Consider the following 22,192-nt stretch of genomic DNA (forward strand, 5'->3'; position numbering starts at 1 on the left):
AGGCAACAGGACCAGCAGTCCCCACACCAGAGGCCTCTCTGCTTTGCTGCTGGCACAGGAGCTCTTAAGCACCTCCTCCACACCAGGTGCAATGCATCTTGTTAAGTAATGCAGCACACCTGGGCAGATCTGAGAGGCCGTTTACACGTTGCCGGCTATTTTCATAAACGGAGACATCTTCCTTCGTTTGTGCCCTTCGTTTACACGCAAACTGAGATTTCTCCTCTGAAAACGAGTCTTTCTAAAAACTCCAGCCTGAGTGGAGATTTTGGAAAACTCCGGTTGTGCGTTTGCATGTAAACTGAGATAAACGGAGATAAACGGAGTTATAGGCAGTTGACGTCACAGTATGCGCCAGAACTTGCGCCTGTGTCAAAAGTGCGACCTATGTTGCTATGGTGACAATGGATACATGGAAGGCTTGAGCTTCTCGTTACACTGCCACTTACAGGTTTGGCATGCTCTTGTGTATATATACACAGATAAGTGTAAACGAAGATATTTTTGAAAACGGAGACGGTAAAATGTCCGTTTATGAAAATAGCCGGCAACGTGTAAACGGCCTCTCAAAGGGAGGGAAAAGGGAGCAATCACACAGCTGTAACACCAGGTTAGGGTTCCAGGTTTGCTATGCTCTTTGCCACTGTATTTAGCCCTCTGGATCACATGCTGTTGCACTGGGACGCTTGAAAAAACAGACAAAACCACATTGACCTGCAACGTTTGCAAGGACGCAGGACGAGAAGTAGTTTTGGTCCACGGAGGATACTGCACGTCTTCAGATGTGGAATGCAGGATACATTAAATGGCAACAGTCCAAAGCACACAGAAATGCTAAGGTTTTCCTCCAAGTTTAAGTTCATCTGAAAGTGAGGGGCTTCATAACAGCACTGCTGTAGCACATCCAAGCAGAAACAAAACTACATCAATATATATTATATAGAGGTTATAGTGTGAACGGAAAGAGAACTGAGGCCCCATCAGAGCTGATTTTGACCAGAAAGAGAACTGAGTCCTTTTTCTGTCAGTCCACTTTTTGGTCCACTTTAACAGGACTGAGTTTAGTTTGTTTAAAAAGGAGTATATGTGAAAACACATAACATAATATTAGCATAATATTGTTAGGCACCCACCCAGGGCGTAAAGAGCAGTCCATGGGTATGTAATATCTGTAGGATGTAACTGTTGTTACTTCATTTTATCTGGTGTATTTACATGGAAATAGGTTAGTAGCATACAGCTGTTCAATTCTTTTTCTTTCCTTTTTTTTAAATGTAGTGACATCGGATCAGTACTTGGCATTAGCCAATACCCAAGTTCAAGTATCGGAATCGTTATAGGAAATGGTATAGGAACATTTTTTAGGCCTGGATTAATCTGTAAGGGGACCCCAGGGGCAAGAACCTTGCTGCTGAGCTGCTACTGATTCCCATCTACAGCCCTACCCTGAACATAGAACTATATAACTGCTTTGGCCAGTTGTTAAGCCAGACTCCAGTGTAGATCTCAGTATTATGGTTCAAAATAACAACTTAAACACATATATGCAAAACAAACATGTAAAATAGTCCTATTTTATGTTCAATGCAATTAACTGTAATCCATTTTCTACATTTTTTAATTACAATTAGCCTGCATGTCTGATGGAGGTACGGATGCAGACCACTTGTCTCAATGTAATGGAAACTGAGTGTCAGCCTACAGTATGTAAATCAGCTCATCAGAGTACAGTGATCTGTCTGGCCTTCTCCTCTTTCCCTGCCTCGGCCCTTACTTTACTAAAGATTAAAAAGATCCCTGACCCGCGGAACTCTGGATAAAATGATCCCGCTAATCCCACGATCCCCGGGTCGACACGCTATCCTCCCAGTCCTCGGACTCACTGTCACTCACCTAAACAGGAGGATTAGATGTGGACACAGCTGCACCAGAGCTGCTAATTTGGAGGTCTCAATTAGATTTTGTTCCTATATTTGCAGGAAAGTTGGTGTTTCTGAGAGTGCACTTCGGCACACGGGTCAACTGTGTAATCAGTCAAAAATGAAGACTTATCCGTTTGCGTGTGTCACATCTCACAGTGTTAGCCATCATTAATTAGTTCTCTTGTTAAAAGCTTGATTTAAATGGAAATTCAATCTACAGCTTTAGTGTTCTCCACTGACTTCTGAGCAAAATGTCTAATTCAAGCTGTTTAACTGGACTCAGTCTGACCTATGAGCTGTGTTTCCTGTCTAGACTGCGTGTTCATCCTGTTCCTTGTGTTTGTAGAAGCAGGTGTGTGTGACCCTGCTGCCCTTAGATGCCTCAAAGCCTCCACATCCGTATGTGTGTGTTTGTGTGTGTGTGTCCTAGAGCTTGTTAATGAACCCGTATTACATAATGAGATGCGTCATGTTGCACTGTTCATAAGACTCAGGGAAACGTCTCATTATACTTTTGTTGTTGTTTTTTAATTAATCGTACAAAGATTTCTATTTCTGTCTGACACTCCTCTTTTTGTCTTTCTCCTCCCCCTCCTCATCTTTCTCACACTCAGTGCTGATGGGGTGTACGAGGTGTCATTCTACTCAAACGCAGTGGTCTCCTACGATGGCAGTATCTTCTGGTTGCCCCCGGCCATCTACAAGTCAGCCTGTAAGATCGAGGTCAAGCACTTCCCCTTTGACCAACAGAACTGCACACTGCGCTTCCGCTCTTGGACCTACGACCGCACGGAGATCGATCTGGTGCTCCGTGCTGACGTCGCCAGCATGGACGACTTCACGCCCAGCGGGGAGTGGGACATCATCGCCCTGCCTGGCAGACGAAACGAGAACCCGGCCGACCCCACCTACGTGGACATCACGTACGACTTCATCATTCGCAGGAAGCCTCTTTTTTACACCATCAACCTCATCATCCCGTGCGTGCTCATCACCTCGCTGGCGATCCTGGTTTTCTACCTGCCTTCCGACTGCGGGGAGAAGATGACGCTCTGCATCTCCGTGCTGCTGGCTCTCACTGTGTTCCTGCTGCTGATCTCCAAGATTGTTCCACCCACCTCACTGGACGTCCCTCTCGTGGGGAAGTACCTGATGTTCACCATGGTCCTGGTCACTTTCTCTATCGTCACCAGTGTGTGTGTGCTCAACGTACACCACCGCTCGCCCACCACACACACCATGCCTCCTTGGGTTAAACTGGTGTTCCTCAACAAGCTTCCTGCCTTGCTCTTCATGCGCCAGCCTAGGAATAGCTGTGAGCGCCAGCGGCTGCGCCAAAGAAGGAGGGCCCAGGAGCAGAAGGAGGGTGGGCGCAGCGGGGAGGCTGGGGCCTTGATGGTGGGGCTCGGGCTGGGCAGCACTGGTGGTAACGGAGGAGCCACCTCCACAGGGGTTTTCAACAAGGAGGACAGTGACCCTTGTACCTGCTATGTGAACCGGGCGTCTGTGAAACAGTTTGGAGGGGATCTGGGAGGTGCAGGGGGGGGATCCATGGATGGTCTGAACAGGGTGAGGGAGGGCCGGGAAGGGGGCGCTGGAAACCTGCCGCGGGGGAAGCAGGCAGCAGGAGGTCCTGCTCTAACTCAGGCACTGCTGGCTCAAGCCTGTCCGGGCTTTGAGGAGGCTGTGGAGGGAGTACGCTTCATTGCCAATCACATGAAGAGTGAGGATGATGATCAGAGTGTGAGTATTACATCATCTGTATGTTACCATTTACATCATTACAGTAGCGGTCTTTGTTGCTTGTTATCAGCAGCCAGTACTGGAGTGTTTTATGGAATATCTTTATATTAAAGGGGCTCAATGCAAATTTCAGAGGATACTTGTCTGGACATGGATCTCAACACGGAGGTGGCTGAGCAGCTAACAGTTTTAACTCCATAAACAGCGCTAAATAACAGCAACAGTTCTGACAGAGCAAATGGTGTTAACCAGGGTGGAACCAGAGCATGGGCGCTACGATTCTACAATGATGCTGTCCCAATATCAGCAGTAATCGCCATATAAGCACAGTGCAAAGCAGCAGCGATTAGCCAGCCAGTGGGATACAAGCATGCACCAACATCCATGTGCAGCTGGACTGGCTTACCATAACAAACCAGGAAGTGCACCAGGCTTTGAAGCCAATTTCTGTAGTGGCAAACAGTGTAACAAAAACACTTTTTTTTTTTTTACCATTGGCTTACATTGTGAAAAGTAAACACTGGATACATTATTTTGAGCGTCACAGCCCCCCTCGAAATGAGTAGTTTCATGACTGGAATTATACCCATTCAGTCCAGTAACAATTGGCAAGTCTAGAAGAGCCCACAGTTGAATCATTTCATCCCCATTCAAGTTAATGGAGCACTAAACCAGAGGTGGCCAGCTCAGGCAGTGAGAGTCTCCAGTGCGCCTGCTCTGTGGGCAGAAGCAGTGCTGATTGTTATAATTTTATACGCTGCAGTTGCAGCAGCACCATTTTGGCTTCATGCACCACTGAGGCAAGACAAGGCAAGTTTCAGCAACAAAGCAATTCAAAGTGAAAACATAGAAAGCATCTAGACAAGGTGCATTTAAAAGCAATTTATTAAAGAACCAGAGAGTAGGAAAAAAAGTACCAGGTTATAGAATGCAAGAATAAAAGTTACAGTGCTGTTAAAATCAGTAAGAGCAACTATGAGCAACTTTCATGCAATGAACGTGTACCTGGCTCCAACGCTGTATCCAGTTCTCTTTACACATCCATGATTACAACACACACAGAGGTCGCATGACTTCATTCCCTGCTCAGGACTCCATTACTGCACTATATCTTTACACAGCAAATAATGTTTTTCTGCCATATTAATGCTCTGAATGTCGCATACAGAACCTTTAATAGAATGCATCAAGTGACCTTGTGTAATGTGAACGGTGTCACTCGTAGTCACAAAGCCACAGAGAATTATCAACCCGCTTTGCATCTTTATTACCTCCGCCAAGGAGGTTATGTTTTTGCCGGCGTTGGTCTGTTTGTCTATTTGTCTGCAAAATAACTCAGAAAGTTCTGAACGGATTTTGATGAAATTTTCAGGAAAGGTTGATAATGGCACAAGGAACAGATGATGGTGATCGGTTGAAGCGAAGTGGGAAATCCGAGCTGCTTGGCTGAGGTCTGCGCTCTTTGAGTGCTCTAGTTAAAAATGTAAAGCTGGTGTCATATCATGGTAAATTTTTTGGGCGAGGGCACCATCTTGTGAGGACTGCGCTGTGTTACCTGTGCCTGCAATTACGATAAACAACATAAATCCACGTGATGTGGCAGCCCAAGGTTGGATTACAGACCTCCACTCACATACACAGACTGAGTGCTTCTTGCTTTTGGACTGAGTTCATACACTGTGGTAAGAGAGGCAACAGATGCATAAAAAGGCACCTGATAGCTAACACTATATCAATTTGATAACAGCACGATAATGTCAGTTGTGTTGTTTGCAGCTTTTTGCTCTCTCCAAGTTGTAACTTTTATTTGAGCTTGCTTGTCACCAGCCGGCTGCCATGTTGTTATCTGTGGCAAAACTTGTTGGTTTTGTACCTCTTGAGCAAAAGTCAGTTTCCTCTATTTTCTCTGGTCATGTAGCACTAATTTCAAAAGTATTGTCTTTCTACAGACCACTTATATAAAATAATACCACCTTTTCAGCAGTAAAATACTTCAAGTTAAACACAAAACCACAAAGTGATGCTGCCAATAAACCCTTTATTGCTGCTTTTACAGCTCTGCAGCTTCTTGCCAACACTCATTTCAATACCAGTGTATCTGTGATAAATAGATCGGCTCTTCTCCCTATTAAAATAAATGATTATCTTGTCTCTGTGTGGAGAATTCATAGCATTAATCGTGTTACTTTATGTGCACATGTTACTAATCATAAAAAGCATCATGAGCGGCACAGATCTGTGCTTTGGGTGCCACATCAAGTTATAGTGACGATGGAGCGGCACAGCAGTTCCGTTTAGCTCTGCCATTTGAAACGCATGGGGGACTACACCAGAGCATAAGCAAAGGAGACAGATCTGGTGACGCAATCATGGCTCTCTGAATATTCAACGCAGACATGTAATTATAGCAGCGGCATGACGTGTGCATAGAGAAGGAGTACAACTGGAGAAGCGCTGGAATAGAGGAGCCAAGACAGCGGAGTGAGGGTGGCATTCTTTATCGCTTCTCCTCAAGGCATCTTAGGAGACCAGCCTCCTCTCCTGGAATGAAAGAAACTGACACGGGAATTAACAATCCTCTGTAATTCTGTCCATCATCGACATGGTTACCGTCCCGTTGCCATGCCGACCGCTTTAAAATCCTCCCTCTCCTGGCAGAGTGTGCTGCCTGTCAGCCCTTCCCATCTCCCTCCTCCCCCCAAGTCATCATCGCCGGGGTTACAGTGTCAGCACACCCCTCTGTCTCCCTGCCCTCCATCACTGTCTCTTGTCTCCCACGTCCTTCTCCTCCTCCTTGACTCATGTTGTACCTCATCAGAGCTGTGTGGCAGAACGAGTCTCCGCTCACATTAACCCTTCACCTCCATTAACCCTCTGCATAGAGAAAGGCAGGGGGGGAATTACAGAGAGAATGTGATTCTGCTCACCTTAATCTGTCTCCTCACCCCGTCCTAAACCCTTTTTTTTGTCCCTCCCCATCCACAGGTGAGCGAGGACTGGAAGTACGTTGCCATGGTGATCGACCGCCTCTTCCTGTGGATCTTTGTGTTTGTGTGCGTGTTTGGCACAATGGGCATGTTCCTGCAGCCGCTCTTCCAGAATTACACAGTCAAGACCATCACCAGCCCGCCAGGCTGACCGCCCGCAGGCCAAGAACACGCTGACCTGACAGCTCCCCCGACCAATCAGCACAGCAGGACAAGGGCCAGGAGTTGGGGTCGGGGGAGCGCGTCCGGGTTTTATTGTGTCTACTGAACTGGAACCAGAACTGGAACTGAAAAGCAATCACGCCCATTACCTTTATAGTAACGTTTTTTGCAATGAACAACTTTTTCTTGAATGAAGAAAGAGGAGAACACCGTCATACTCTTACCTGCAGTTTTTTGTCCAGATGTTTAATGGACTGACCTCCCCTTTCTGGTGGAAAGGTCCCTCCCCGGGAGCGAGGATGCTCTGATCTTCTCCTCGTCGAACCTTAACGCCAGCCTGTCAACACTTTCCGCTCAACGCTGACTGCTTAATTGACACACGACATGCCCGCCTTCAACTATGACATTACTCATTCTCAATATCGACTGATGTCAGAGGGAGCTAATCAGAAAGGGAAGGGAGGTTCATATCAAGGTTCTTATACATTTACTTTATTTTTTCAGAAATCCACTACATCAGTGAACTGATTCAGTATATTTTATCATAGCATAGCAGCTTACCACAGTATAGCATTAGGAATATATTATTAAGATTTCTCTATGTGTTAGCTCATGCAAGGGTCTGTTGCTGATCGAGAGGCTACAGTGTGTTGTATGATTGTATAGATTAAACAAGAATGTGATATAAACTGTACTACACAGCCTGTGATGCGCACACTAACACTGTACAAGCAACAGATTGCAAAGGAAAATACATAGAGGGGGGGGCTTGGATTTAAAGAGAGAGCCATTATCCAGCGAGAGGGGTAAAGTACTAGATGCATGGATGGTGTTTTGCTTCGAGAGTTGTGCACATTAAATAGAGGACAGCAGCAGCCTGCTGTGCCAGAGTGCGCAGCTGCAGCGAGATGAGTTCAGCTCCAGAGAAAGTGAGGAATCTGAGCCAAGATGGTGGACAGGACCTCCTGTGTGATGGACAGTGGAACATGATTTCCCCAGGACGGAGTAAACAGAGCTCAGCTGAGATCAGTATTAGAAAAAGCAACGTGTAAATCAAATTATATTGACGGGAGGAAGGGATTATGGGAATGGCGCTATTGTGTGTATTAATATGTAATTTCATATTTCAGTATGTAACGTTCAGAGCATATGTATACATGTACGCGTGTGTGTGTATGTATGTGTATGCGTGCCCCACGCCCCGATGCATTATCACATCTGTCAGATACGATGTCCCCTCCCCCCTCCCTCCCTTCTATTAATCTCTGGCAACCTCTCTCTCCCCTTTATCTGGTCTTCCATGGACAAACACATCTCTGACATTTCGTCCAATTACAATAACGATTAACACCTATTCATTACGGCAGTTTTCCTTTTCACCACCGACTGGCTGATTTGTCTTGTTTCCACAATCCTCCCAGCTTCTCTGACAACCAAGCGAGAAGCAAAAGGCCTTTTTCAGGCATGCAGGGAGTGGGGGGGGTGAGGGGGCGGGGGGTGAATTAAATTTTCAATAAACAAGAGAGAAATGACAAGAGGGCCGATGCTGAAGCAGTCGCACCAGGCAATAACTTACAGATGCAAAATCATAAGCAGGAAAGAAAAGACAGGTCGTCGTGCAGAGGGGTTTTTGACTTTATAATGATGTTGCAGAGTGAAATAAAACAGGATAATCCAACCACAGCAAGCACAATCCAGATAGCGAGGAGGAGTAAAGCAGGATAGGCAGAGACAAAAGACTGTTAGTGTTGTTACTCCATCGGAAAGCCACTATAAACTCTGACACACACAAAAAAAAGAAGCTGTCTAATCCTCAGTCACTGTCACTTGCTGTGAGTTTCCCCCGGCTTTTTACGGTTGTGTGGCCAAGTCTGCAGCTCAGTTCTGGACCGGGAGCTCTCTCTATTTCTCTCTCTCCTTCTCTCTGTCTCTAGAGGATGGGATTACCCCGGGGAGGGATCCCCAACAGATCCCAAACAAGTGTGAAAAGCCTATCAGAGACCTGTGAAAACTGTAGCCCGCACGGCTCCACACGGACAAAGTGCTGCTGTCCACTCTTTTTTCTCTCTCTCTTTGACCTTTCCACTCTCCTTCCTTTCTTCTCACTTCCTCTCTCATCATGCTTCTCCCCATCTCTCACCCTTCCTGACTCTCAAATCTGCTCCTGTGCACACCTTAACCAGTCCAATAAAGGTTGTAGGTTCAGATTAATCAACGTGTGCATCTGTGTGCCATGTTTTCTCACGCACACACGAACGCACACACACACACACACACACACACACACACACACACACACACACACACAACCTACAGTCTGTAAATTACTGTATTACACCACGGGATAGAATGAAAGAAAGAAATGTTTCCTGGCTTTCTAATGTTGAGGCTGGAAACTTCCTTTTTGTATCTACACACACACACACACACACACACACACACACACACACACACACACACACACAGAGTGCTTTTTTTCCTCTAGGAAGCAGGGCTTTTAAACAATCATGGGTGTAGGGCCCCGCCAAGGTCACTTCAAGTTCTCATTATTCTGCTGTAAAAACAGGAACACAGGTACAGTCGCTACCTGCTCTTATACACCTGATGAACTTCACACCACAACAAAGGTAATTCTCTCTCATATCAAAGTTCTTACACTGTATATTTTTACTGATTTATCTTTGTTAGTAATCTATTTCAAATCTACACCCATCCACATGCTCGATTAAAGGCTGTTCCTGCCTGTGCAAGGCAAATATAAAGTAATGCAATAATCCTCTGTTGGTTTTGATCGAGGGCCATTTGCTGCCACCTGGTGACCGTCATGTGTTCCTACTCTTCTTCTCTGCTGTAATAAAGTACAACCAACACTGTAGCATTTGAGTAAAGGTCACATTTATTCTTTCCAGGGAGAAATTCCTTTGCTTGCATGTGCTACAAAATACATTTAAGGAAAAAAAAGAAACATCTTTCAACAATGACAGGTGCTGAAACTGACTTAAACTCTCCAGATTTTCCCATTGCGATAAATACAGTTAATATATTGATTGGACATTGCAGACAAATACACAAACACATTTATCGTTCATGTGACTATCAGACTTGTGTGTGTGTGTGTGTGTGTGTGTGTGTATTAGTGATGTCCATGACAGGATGTCCCTCTCTCCTGTCTGAACTCTTTCCTCCCTGGAACGTGCGCAGAGTGGAGGTCTTTGCGCAGCAGGGCATGTTCACTTCTTCTTCTCTGGCTTGTCGTTGTACTCCAGGAAGAAGTCGTTGCAGGCCACAGTGAGAGCTCCGACCAGTATAATGAACTCGGTGAAATCTACCTCCCCGTCGTTGTTGGAATCCAGGTCTCCCATGACCTTATCCACTGCCTCCTTATCCTGGGCGTTCTGCATGTGGGGGGGATAGAAAATACAGAAATGTAGGCTGGATCTATTTTATATTCGTGCAGCTGTGCGTCTTGTATCCTTAAGGATCTCCTTACCCCCAGGTAGTTGCCGAGCTCTGTGGTAAGCATCTCTTTGAGCTCAGCCTTGCTCAGTGTATATTTGTCCCCCTCGTTTCCAGAGTACTTATGGAAGGTCTGTATCATGAGCTGCATGGCGTTCTCCAGGGTGGAGGCATTCTCTGAGTTGGGCAAAGACATTCTGGAGAAGGATAGAATAAGAGGAAGAGTGGGAGGAGGTGAGAGCAAGGGTAGTCCGTGTCAGTACTCCCTGGAGCATGGAGGACAAGCGAATCAATACACGTTAATGTCTCTCTCAGTTGTGCTCTCTTGCACATACACTCTCTTTTTTAGACTCCCTGCCAGGCAGACAGATGCATGGAGAAATAAACATAGAACATCACATACTACAATACTATCAGTGAGATAGCTACGAACTGATCTTCTATGAGGTGCCAGAGAGGTCAGAAACCCTGTGCAGCCCCTGGAGTTAACTTTGCTCTGACTGTTTCCTCATGAGGAGTGTTTCCTCTCTGCCAGTTGCCCTTGATAAGATTTTGCTACAGATTAAACTGATCCTCAATCTGTTTGTTGCTTTGCCTTGGCGAGAGGACCTCTGGGAGCCGGGACGCAGTCAGCAGCTGGACATGTGAGCCAGCTGATAAGAGTGAAACTCTAAGCTGGTGAAACAGCCAAACCAGTGGAGGAGATGTAACCAGGACACACAGAGGCAACCCGATCCGGCTTTTACTTTAGCTCCACCGGATGGCAGAAAAAAACGGAGACAGGTGTAAGTCTTTGCTTTTCTTGAACCTACATCACCTCTGAACTGTGAAGACTTTTCCTAACTGTCAGTCACATCTTACATCAGTTTCTCCTCGTCATTTCCACCGTGTTTCTGCTTCTCATGAATCAGGGGCATGAAGTCTCATCAGGAAGACATTTTTGGCAAGCTCAAGTCAAGATAAATTAAGTTTCCACAAGTTATTAGTGAATAAACAGAAAGGTCTTTCTGCCTTTGCAGCTGATATGCACAAAACCCACCTACAGACAGCATCAAACATTAGTTGCACCCTTAAATATCTACGTCTACAAATAAAAATCTTCTGTCCTCTACATTCATTCTTACCTGAGTGGATGACGAGTGTCGGCCTGCTGGTCAGGTGCAAAAAGAGGAGGCGAGAGCGACTGATGAGGAGAACGAGGAGGACAACGTCTTAAATACACCCCTCACTCCACCCATCCCACTTATCCCTTCCTCCCCTCTCCCTCCTTCCACCTGTTGCTCCTCTCCACCTTCCCACCCCCTCGTCCCCTCTCCTCCTTCTCTGTTTACGCATCAGACACCTGCTATCCTCTGAACACACGGAGATCCAACCGCCCCCCTCTGTCACAGATAACATACCCACAAACAACACTAATGAAGCTCTCCTGCAAGAGTTCAGTCAGGATGACTAGTTTTTGCCTGCAGGAGTATAATTTATTCCTCATACCTTTTACAGTTCACTCCTCGCAGGCACGCTCACTCATAATTTCTTGCAGTCATCATCTGGAGCTGTCAGCTGAGATATGAGTGGATCAACCTTCATTGTTAGCCTATCATATTATTCTTATTCTGCTTTGTGCACCCTTCACCTCCTCGTAGCCACCTTATCTTTGCAGATTCATCAATTTCATCAGCTTCAGTCTCAACAGGATCATCGGCCACCACCATCGCCACTATCTGGGGGGGATTTGCCTTCCTGCTGCTCAGGGCAGACACCCCTCAATTACAAAATCTCCCTGTAGAGTCTAAGCTTTAAAGACTGTCTGTCACACCTCTGTCATCACACATTATCTGTTAATCTGTACACTTGTAATCTGCATTCAGCAACTGTCTTCACTTCATTCACCTGTTTCACCTGATTGAAATGGGGCTGAAATTACAGCATTAGGTAAATTGAAGTAACCATAATATGACCGCAAGGCGCACCGCAAATGTCGCCGGGCTTGCTGTTCTCAGATGTCAGTCTGAATGGAAGTCAATAGGGCTGCAATAAATAAACAGATATTAGATTGTACTCAGTTTTCTGCTGCAGATAAAAATGAAAGGAAATTGTTATTTCCAATATTCTTTCACTGAACAAATTCAACATTCACCTGAACACAAAAAACACCAATAAATAGATTAATACACAAAAACATTTTGAAAAAAAGAATGATTACAAATTAGTGCATTTACTGATTCTCCCTGAGTGCGATGTCACAGTCTTTTGCAATGTGTTTGTCATGCAAGTTGACATGGCATTGTGCAGCCCTAGACGTTCAGATGCCAGATGTAAATTTGACAGACATGAAATTAGCAACAGTCATACTTAGATGAGCTCAACACCAGACCATTTACTGAGAACAATGAGTTGCCGTGCAGTCAGAGATATCACTGACTATGTTACAGCTCTTGCTATTGTCACACTGGTTTATCCTTCTACCATGTTGTGCAACCATTTTGTACTTCATGGCAAAACAAAGGACGGGCTTAGAGGGAGTGCTTAAATAAACAGCCCATAGTAGCAGGGTGAAGATGAATAATGTGATAGCTCCTCAGTGTGTCTGGTTTGAAGCAGCGAGGAGTGTTGGGGTATGTGCAGAGGTAGGATGTTTACCGGAGGAGGGTTGGAGGTGAGGGGGGTGGGGGTGGGGGGTTTGGGGGGTCATGCCTGATACAGTATCCGAAGGATTAGTGTAGCAGTGATGAATGGAGCCATCACACCTGGCAGCCACACAGAGAAATCCCCATACAAAGACTTTGCAAAAACACACACAAAGGCAAACATGCTAATGCGAGGACACACACACGCATGCACACTTTCACAAACACATTCACGATTTAAGCTCCAAAACACATCACGAGAAAGCAGTGGATTGCACTGAAAGCCAAAGTGCATGAATAGTAAACAGGGAGCAAAAAATAAATGACACACACACGTATGAATGATAGAAAAGATCACACTTGTCAAAGCAAGCAACATGAACAAGCACTGCAAGATGTCATGAAAATGTATGTTTAATCTGAGGCCCTGTTTGTGTGCTGTCGCTGCGGTATATTGTGTCAGTGAGTGGGGGTAGCACAGGGTGTGTGCACGCTTGCATGCACCATATGTGTGTATGTATAGTGTTGCAGAGTGGAGGACGATGCACAATAGGAAGCGTATACTGTATGCCAGGATCTGGTTGCAATAGTTGATGCATCTAAAGGCTGCTGAGTTTGAGTAGTCAGAGATGTCACGGCTATATTTAGCAAGTGTTGCTGGTAGCTGTGGAAGGAGCAGGTATCATTGCAGTGATGCCTGTGGGACAATGTCAAACCATATCAGGGAAACATCTGTAGACATGCAGTATTGTGTTGGGTTTCAAAGTAGAGTTTTTCTCTTTCTCCAAAACAAACAGACCAGTTGATTTAAACGAGTAAAAACACTGAAAAAAGCTGTTTCACGTTACAAATCAGTGTTTCTCCAATACTGCCTCTAGCCCAGGACCTACTAATGTGTGCTCTCCCTTTTTCCTGATAATTTAAGATCCAGACGCTCAAAGGGTTTTATTGGAAGCTGAATTATCCGCAGAGGTCTCTTCCTCTCCATAACAAATGTACCCAGTGATTTAAACCAGTAAAACGCTGAAAAAAGCAGCTTCACATTAAAAGTCAATGTTTTTGCGACACTATACGTCACAGGGGGATGCTAACTACAGACACTGCACAATGTTGAGGCTGTAGAAACATGGCAGACTCTATGGACAAGGCTTCTGAGGTAATGAAAATACACTGCTTTTTATTTTCAAGTGATTATACACTGAAGAAAAGATACACTTACCTGCCGCTTTATTAGGTACACCTGTTCAACTGCTCAGTAACACAAATACCAGTAGCTAATCAGCTAATCACATGGCAGCAACTCAGTGCATTTAGGCATGTAGACATGGTCAAGATGACCTGCTGAAGTTCAAACCAACCATCTCTAGGGTTTACAGAGGATGGTCCCAAAAAGAGAAAATATCAAGTGAGTGGCAGTTCTCTGGGAGAAAATGCCTTGCTGATGCCAGAGGTCAGAGGAGAATGGCCATGGTTGCTTGCACATGACGATGAGTTCACTGTACTCCAATGGCCTCACCAGATCTCAATCCAGTAGAGCACCTTTGGGATGTAGTGGAATGGGAGATTCACATCATGGATGTGCAGCTGACAAATCTGCAGCTACTGCGTGATGCTATCATGTCAATATGGACCATGTTTCCAGCACCTTGTTGAATCTATGCCACAAAGAATTAAGGCAGCTCTGAAAGCAAAATGGGTCCAACCAAGTGCTAGCAAGGTGTACCTAATAAAGTGGCCAGTGATGGTATTTATTATATTCCAATTCTGCCAGTATAGCCTAATAAATCCTACAAATTGGAGCTCTAAGAAAGGTCAAACATCAATTATAAACAACACACAACATGGTTTTATTATATAAAGCTTTTATTTTGAAAATACAGTAAGTATCTTTTGTATAATTGGTATAAAAAAAGACACTCCCAGCTTAGAGTCCTTCAATGTGTCCTTGACAGTGGAGATCAATACCATGTAAGTGAAAGGAAGGTTGATCTGGACATACATTTAGAGCGTTATAGAACTGGCTGATTAACTAAAAAATGATGGAAATTATGAACTGTATGTATACATGATGGTTAGAGCATTTGGAAATGAGAAAAGATTAAAAAAAAAGCAAAGCAAAAAAAAAAAGAAAAAAAAAAAGGGTGGGATTAGGGGTTGTTAATCTATGATGCATCTTGAGTAGCTCCAGTCTTGCTCTGACTGAGGGCGTTGGCCAGGTAGCCAATCAGAGTGAGGTATTCCTGGAAGCTGACCTTTCCATCTTTGTTGGCATCCAGCCCCTGCTGCATCTCCTTAACGGCAGAGGAGCAGTTTGCATCCTGAACACAAAAGGAGAGACAGAATATGGTCACATTCTAATATACTGATGGATCATTCATAAACAGCAAATAGCTAAAAGTTACACAGTTCCTTACCTGCATGAGGCCGCCAAGCTGTTTCTTTACCAGTTTCTGGAAGCCACCCCCGTCTAGGTTCTCCTTCCCCCTGGCTGAACTAAGAAATGTGGTCACCACTGTCTTAATGGCTGACTCCATATCTGCAGAGGGAGACAGAGAAGAACAAAAAATGGAAAACTGAGTGTTGGAAGTGGCAAGGAGAGATATGGCCATATCTTAGAAATTCAGGCGTCACGCCATTGGGTACAGTTCCAATGAATTTTTATCAATATGAGGCTATATTTACATTGGGTCTTGAAAGGCTTACTCCAGTTATTGAGCGCATCGGTGCAGAAGAAAGTACGCCGTAACCTTGTGAACAGCTGACTGATCAAGATTAGGGGTTCATTATTAACTCTGTGCCATCATATTATGTATTGTAATGTATGAAATTCAAGTTATTCCACAACGCATCACTTCATTTTTGCATGTGTGATGTAAAGTTATTAAAATAAAATGTGGTGAGTTCAGTTAAAACCACATCGTTTTGCAAATATTATGATAGTGATCTGCAAAGCAAACGGGTCTGAGTCGCCATGTAAGCCAAAAATAACTTGTGCTGTTCTTTGATGTGAGACGGAGCACGCCTTGAAATTGTATTCGAACTGGATGTGTTCGGATATGTCCCTTGAACATGTGAGAAAGGTGAGACACACAAGTGATGTCAGCATAGAGGAAGAGGAGGAAGAGGGAGCGGGTTGGGGGGCAGGGCCTGGAAGCTCTCCGAGGTAAACAGAGCGAGAGATGGAGGGCGGGAGTGATGGAAGGTTGAAGAGGAGGGGAGTCTCTGAGGTAAACACAATGGGAGCTGTGATCTCTGACGGTGGACATCTGATCCCCAGAAGCCAGCGGGAGGCCGCAGGTTCAGATTACTGCCTGCTGTCCGTCTGCTGCAGCGAACCTCCCCTCACACTGCGGGAATACACTGCATACTGCGCTCAAGTATGAACTGAAAAACATCACACGGCACCGATAGATTAAGCTGGCCTGAAACATCTAATGCCGCTGTTGTTGACAGGATCTCAGGGTGAGGCTAAATCCTCGGCTGAACATTTGAGACAAGCGGTTTTAAGGTTTCATTCCACTCACTGCTTATTTTACCTCGCAGGAAGGAAGAAATCAAGATGGAAACACATTATGCTTTAATTGGATGTTAAATATGTAACAAAACAATGGCTGCATCCCAAATCCATACCACATGCTAATCTTATTCACTCGTTTTTGAGTGTTGATGAACACTGCTGTAGGCGTTTTCACAGAAGACATGTGACATGTCACAGTAGTAAAAGCATGAGTGTACATAATAAAAATAATCATGGCTGAGTTCCATTTTGCTGCTTCAGTTTCAGTGTAATGCTTGCTGGCTCACTGCCAGACTGTCATGACTTCCTGAGACACTGTTAGTAATGTTATTAGCAACCACTTGTGCTTTTCCCACTATAACAAGTCAAAATGTCTTCCGTGAAGAAGGTCTGTCATTCCACAATGCAATGCATAAATGAAACAGAGGAGCTACTCACAGCTATATATGTATATAAAAAGTTGCAGGAAGAACATAAAGGACAAGAACACAAATTAAAAGTTCAGTATGCGACACTCAGAGCATTAATATGTGAGCAAACTATGTAAAGATCTAATGGAGTAATGAGTGGAGAATGAAGTCACGCTCCCTCTGTGTGTGTTGCAATCTGAGCTTTCTGGTTCTTCACTGTGGTAGCTGTTCCAGCTGCCGCCCCAAAGCACCGCTAGCTGCTATCAGTGCCTCCACCACCTCCATGGTGAGAGCCATGTGCAGACAATCCCAGCTCAGACTCTAAATCATAGATATGCTCCTTTAAAATGTTCTGCATTCTCCTTGTGAGGTGGAGAAGTGACAGAATTAAATGCAATCTAACAACTAATAAAGTGTTGTTAATGTGGGTCTGTGCTATTCCTCCACAATGCAGTGCACACAGGAAACAGAGAGGCTGCTCATGCTAACAGCTGCAATTACAGCGTATGTTGATTTTCTGTATACTAGCTGTCTGTAAATTTTTATACTTGTTTGTATATTGTAATCAACTAGTATGTAGTATGGAAGTCGGACACACAACTACAGTTTGACTGCCATCCATCATCGCATGTGTTGCATCACTTCCTGTTGTTACAAATATGTTTATTTCTTGTATAGAAACTCCTACATTATGACGATGACGCGATATACTGATATTGATGCTAACTTTGATATTTAAAAATGAAATATTGATGCCATGTTAATAGTATACACATGATAACATCGTGTAAATAATCCAGCTTCTCTTAAATGATTTCGGGTTCTACCCGTTCTCACTCTGTCACCTTCCCCCAACCACATCTGAATGATAGCTTTTTTTTCTAATTTTGTATGGATACCGTGAAAATATCATTACCTAGTATATACTTTATATAACTGGTATGTACTATGGCATTAAGACAGCAGCTGATTTTGTGTTAAATAACTGAAAAACAGACTGTAAAAATGACTTGATGCTGTTTTCATTGTCATATGGAACTCACATAACTGAACACCATGATGACTACAGACAGTGTTAAGGCCGGTAACTGTGCAGCTATCCAGACATACTCCAGCCAGCACAGGTCTGTCTTTGGGTTTCTGCTCCCTTTTCGCTTCCTGTTGTCTCAACAAACAACATTTCCACAGCTCACAGAAAATTAAAGGCCTGAATAAATGCAGCAGTTACATGAGCAGAGTTGATAAGTATCGCAGCAGTGTGGTGCAGGCCTTGCTGTGGGGTTTCCACTGTGTATCGGAAACTACCAGGAGGCAGCGGTGGCCGCGGGATGGGTGATGATGACGGGTGCCTGTGGGGATGTTGTTGGAGTAACTGTAGATGTTGGTGAATCTCCCATCTGACACAAATGTCACACCTCAATGCTCACACTATGCAAAGGCTAAGACGTACGAATAGACAGACAAACAGATAGCAACACACACACACACACACACACACACACACACACACACACATGCACATCTAAAGAAGGACAACACCAATTAGGACTTCTGTTGCATTAACCTAATTACTGGGTGAGTGAGAGCAGGCACTCAAACCCTGGATTCTGTTTCATGTCTCCCTACCATGCCAGCACATGCACACACACGCACACAGAAGTGGACACACAAGTGAGCATCTGTCATCAGCATGCTGTTCATCATTATTTAATGGGTTACTATAATTGTCCCAACACCTTCCTAACACCATCTACAAGACGAGCAGCGGCGGCAGCAGCAGCAGCAGCAGCAGCAGCAGCACAGCGAGCAGGCAGACCAGTTTCAATGTATGTGTTTGTATCTGTACAGCCCATACATCAAAATGCCTGACAGGCCACCATCCATTAGCGTCTCTCCCGGGTGTAATGAGATGAACATGAAACCAAGACGGCTTCGGTCAGAACTGGAGACGTCAGGGCCACAGAATTACAAATGGGCAGAGAGGAACATGTAGTGAGGTCTGTGTGATAAGAGCAAGTGGTGGCCTGACTCGGTGTGTGTGTGTGTGTGTGTGTGTGCTGACTACAAACGAAGCGCTCCTACAGCCTCCTCTGCACATGTACTCCATTCTGATTCAGAGCCTGGAGATTATCATGACTCAAGCGTAATGAATGCTCGTGTGAGGCCCAGTGTGTTGTTTTATTTGTGTTACTGGGTCCTTTTTGTGGCATTTTACGGGAACTTTGCACTACGCATGCTAGATCAGTGATTCACAAACTTTTGGGCCTTAAACATTTGTCTTCTTGTGACCAGTCGTCTCCAGTTGCATATGTCTACGGATTATAAGACGGTTAGTGAAAGAGTAATTTTGTTCCCTTTATTACATATATTTAAAGGCCTAAGGTTGCACAACTGTCCACTTATTCGGAAATGAAAATAGTGAGGATTAGAGGATCTATAAAAACATAAATCTACTTCCCCATCCTGTTTCTTACTCAGACGTATCATGCCACCCCTTAGGGAGTATGATCCACAGATTGTAAACTTCTGCACAAGCCGGTTTTGAATTTGTTTAATTAAATGTTTGAAGTTTCATGTAGAGCCTTTTTAACATTATTTTTTGGGGGGCATTTTGCCTTTATTAGATAGGACAGCTTTAGAGAAAGGGGATGGCACACATGCTGCAGCAGGGATATAGCCTTTGTAGATTGGGTGAGCTACTGGGCACCCCATGTAGGAGTATAAATTAGTCCTGTGGTCACTGTTTGACTCTTTTAAGTGACTGGCTAATATTTGAAGTCCCGCCCTGTGTGCAAACACTAGATTTGGGGAAACTGCTTTTTGTTGTTGTGCTGCACACACTTGGAACATTTTACATCACACATTAAAACCTAACACAGCTGTAGCTATAGGTCAATTCAAAATCATGATTACAAACTACCCCCCCTTGAATACAACTGGGCTGTGTGTGTATCATTCCTGTCTTAACTGTACTCTCGACATAATTAAAAATAAATGCAAGCCCTCAGTGATTCCTCGAGAATAAAATAAAGGTTGAATGAATGAATGAATGAATGAATAGGGTAAAAAATTTATGAAATATCAAATTAGGGAAATCTTGAGCCGAATTCAAGACTATAAAATGAAGCCTTTGTTCAAGGGCCTACATTTTTTTATTTTTTTGGCCCACATGTTGTTTTTCTACAAGGACACTCTCATAGAGGGGATTTTTTAAAATCTCTTAGGCGTATCCTGGTTAAATAAGTTTTACATAAATAAAAATAAAAAGAACATTTGGGGAGTCACATGTTAAGCAAAGGGTCTGGGGATTCTCCCCTAAGGCATTTTGAGCGCCAAACACTTCTTGCATTCTGGTCCGGGCATTTTTATGCACCAGTTTGTTCCTTTTCTACATCAAATTATGGTGGACATGTTGTGGTACTTCTGCCTCGATTGAGCACAGTTGCTTCCTCCTTCTGTTTTAAGGCGAATTGCAACCATTGCACACTGCCACCATCTCGATATGCACATTTCTCAATATTGAAGGGAACGTGTCCCCTGCCTCCCCCAAAAATCTATGCCTATGCCTTTGTTGCCTCTGTATCTTTTTAGAATTGTTATTTCTTTTTTCTGTTTCCCTACTTTTGTCGTGTTTTTCCTTCAACTTTTTATGCTTCAGTCTGAGATAGTCTCCTTTGCAGAAGAGGTTACTAACCACAAAAGGAGTTACTTGGTTCAACAAAGAATAAATAAAAATGTCTTTTTAGTCGCATTGTACTGTGTAATATGTGTTTAAATTGGGCCCTGATGATACTGGAGATGAAAATTAAGCTCTCAGTTAACACATAAGTATCATAGTGTGTGTGTGTGTGTGTGTGTGTGTGTGTGTGTGTGTGTACACAGTACCTCCCATATTAATCAAATAAGGCATGATGGACGTGCAGATCTGGGTTGCAGCTGTCTTTAGCAGTGGTTCTCAACCTTTTTCTGTAATGCCTCCTTCAGAAGGTGAAAAAGTTCATGCCCACCCACCCCGAATTTTGTAGTCAATCATTGCCATTAACTGGGGAACCAACTAATAAAAAAGGATCCATGTTGAATGTTAGTGATTATAAAAGTGAGCATGATGGCATCATCATTATGTGACTCCATATTTGTCCCCTGGTCATCCACGCCCCACCTGCAGTGGCTCTCCCCCCCAGGGGAACCCGCCCCACCATTTCAGACCAACTGCTTCAAGGCTTGACATGTACAAACCAGTTCCCAGGTAAGTCAGGTAGGGCCACCCAACCCAAGCAGTCACCTTATCACCCTGCTGCCTGCAGCAGGCCGCCACAAAGTCTTACTGTATCTCTCATATCCAGTGGGGCCCTTAGCTCAGATCAGACTGACCACGGACCACACAGGTCATTATCCCGCGCTGCCATGTGATCTTTCATGAGCTCATGAGCATTAATAAACCCCGGTGATCGACTCCACCCTGCTCGTGTTGTTTGCGCTAGGTGTGACTGACTCACTTCCTCCGTGGGCATGTTACCTGTCATCGCCCAGGTCGCTATTTCTCCTGCGCGTCAGCTCGGAGCCATTCGACTCTAGCTACCGGAGTCTTATCATAACGTTAATAATTCAGACTGATAAGAGCCAAATCTGACCGTCGGTACAACGATCGCAGTATGACTGTTTAACGGGGCGAAAACGGCCTCGGCGCATATGCCAAAAGTAGTCAGCGCCGTGCGTAACGGAGATGTCAGGGGCTTGCCCGCGTCCCACATTTACATTTAGCCCTAACTAATCCTGACAATTTGTAGAGCGGCCAGAGGCAGGACTGACACACAGCAAATAAATAAGTAAGCGTGAGGCGAGACTCCGGTTTCTCTGTAAGTGTAAAGGGATTGGGGTTAGATTACCAAAAAGGAGAACCTGATCTCTGTGGCCACCAAGCCTGATAATGACAATAGAGACGCTCGCTAATTATGCAAAATTCATGGCACAGTGGAGATAAAGTGATAGTTTTGCCAAGAAAACAACAAAATAACCAAAGAGGAGACATAACAAGTAATCAGGATGAAGCAGACTCACCGATATGACAGGAAAACAAAAGGCGAGAAACTGTTTCAGCTGCTGCGCTCCTTCTTCTCTCTCACAGATCCTCCTCTTCAGTCCTGCGCTAGATTAAGCAGCAACACATATCTTTTCCGTGATTTAACTTCTGACTCCAGCCAACTGTTTTTTTCTTTGTCATAGGGCGTGTGCCTGAGAGAGAAGGAATGTGGAAAGAGGCGCAGCTTGAGCAGCACAGCAGCTTTTTTTTTTTTAAACCAACATTTTCTAACAAACATTTCCGTTGTTTAAGAAAACAGACTTTCTAATGTGGTGGAATAAATATTTTTAA

General features: G+C 44.4%; 3 protein-coding genes across 3 annotated transcripts in view; 1 reads left to right on the forward strand and 2 right to left on the reverse strand.

The window, feature by feature from the left end:
* The window catches only part of chrnb2 (cholinergic receptor, nicotinic, beta 2), a 28,397-nt gene extending 20,151 nt beyond the window's left edge, over positions 1 to 8,246 (forward strand). Inside the window, exons 5-6 of the mRNA XM_049583317.1 lie at positions 2,537 to 3,665; positions 6,651 to 8,246. Of these exons, the coding sequence (XP_049439274.1) occupies positions 2,537 to 3,665; positions 6,651 to 6,803 (1,282 nt within the window). The 3' untranslated portion in view covers positions 6,804 to 8,246. The remainder of the gene's footprint in view (positions 1 to 2,536; positions 3,666 to 6,650) is intronic.
* A 1,479-nt stretch (positions 8,247 to 9,725) lies between these two features.
* On the reverse strand, positions 9,726 to 11,540 carry s100t (S100 calcium binding protein T). The gene is made up of 3 exons (XM_049583318.1): positions 11,395 to 11,540; positions 10,305 to 10,467; positions 9,726 to 10,209 (listed from the first exon to the last, which is right to left on the reverse strand). Exons 2-3 carry the CDS (start codon positions 10,464 to 10,466, stop codon positions 10,045 to 10,047), a joined length of 327 nt encoding a protein of 108 aa, XP_049439275.1. The 5' UTR covers position 10,467; positions 11,395 to 11,540; the 3' UTR covers positions 9,726 to 10,044.
* A 3,199-nt stretch (positions 11,541 to 14,739) lies between these two features.
* si:ch211-105c13.3 (uncharacterized protein LOC325758 homolog) lies at positions 14,740 to 22,039 on the reverse strand. Its single transcript, XM_049583319.1, has 3 exons — positions 21,880 to 22,039; positions 15,309 to 15,430; positions 14,740 to 15,212 (listed from the first exon to the last, which is right to left on the reverse strand). Exons 2-3 carry the CDS (start codon positions 15,426 to 15,428, stop codon positions 15,057 to 15,059), a joined length of 276 nt encoding a protein of 91 aa, XP_049439276.1. The 5' UTR covers positions 15,429 to 15,430; positions 21,880 to 22,039; the 3' UTR covers positions 14,740 to 15,056.
* Between the last annotated feature and the right edge of the window lie 153 nt (positions 22,040 to 22,192).

This window comes from Epinephelus fuscoguttatus, linkage group LG8, assembly GCF_011397635.1.
Source record: "Epinephelus fuscoguttatus linkage group LG8, E.fuscoguttatus.final_Chr_v1".
Classification (NCBI taxonomy): Eukaryota; Metazoa; Chordata; class Actinopteri; order Perciformes; family Serranidae; genus Epinephelus; species Epinephelus fuscoguttatus.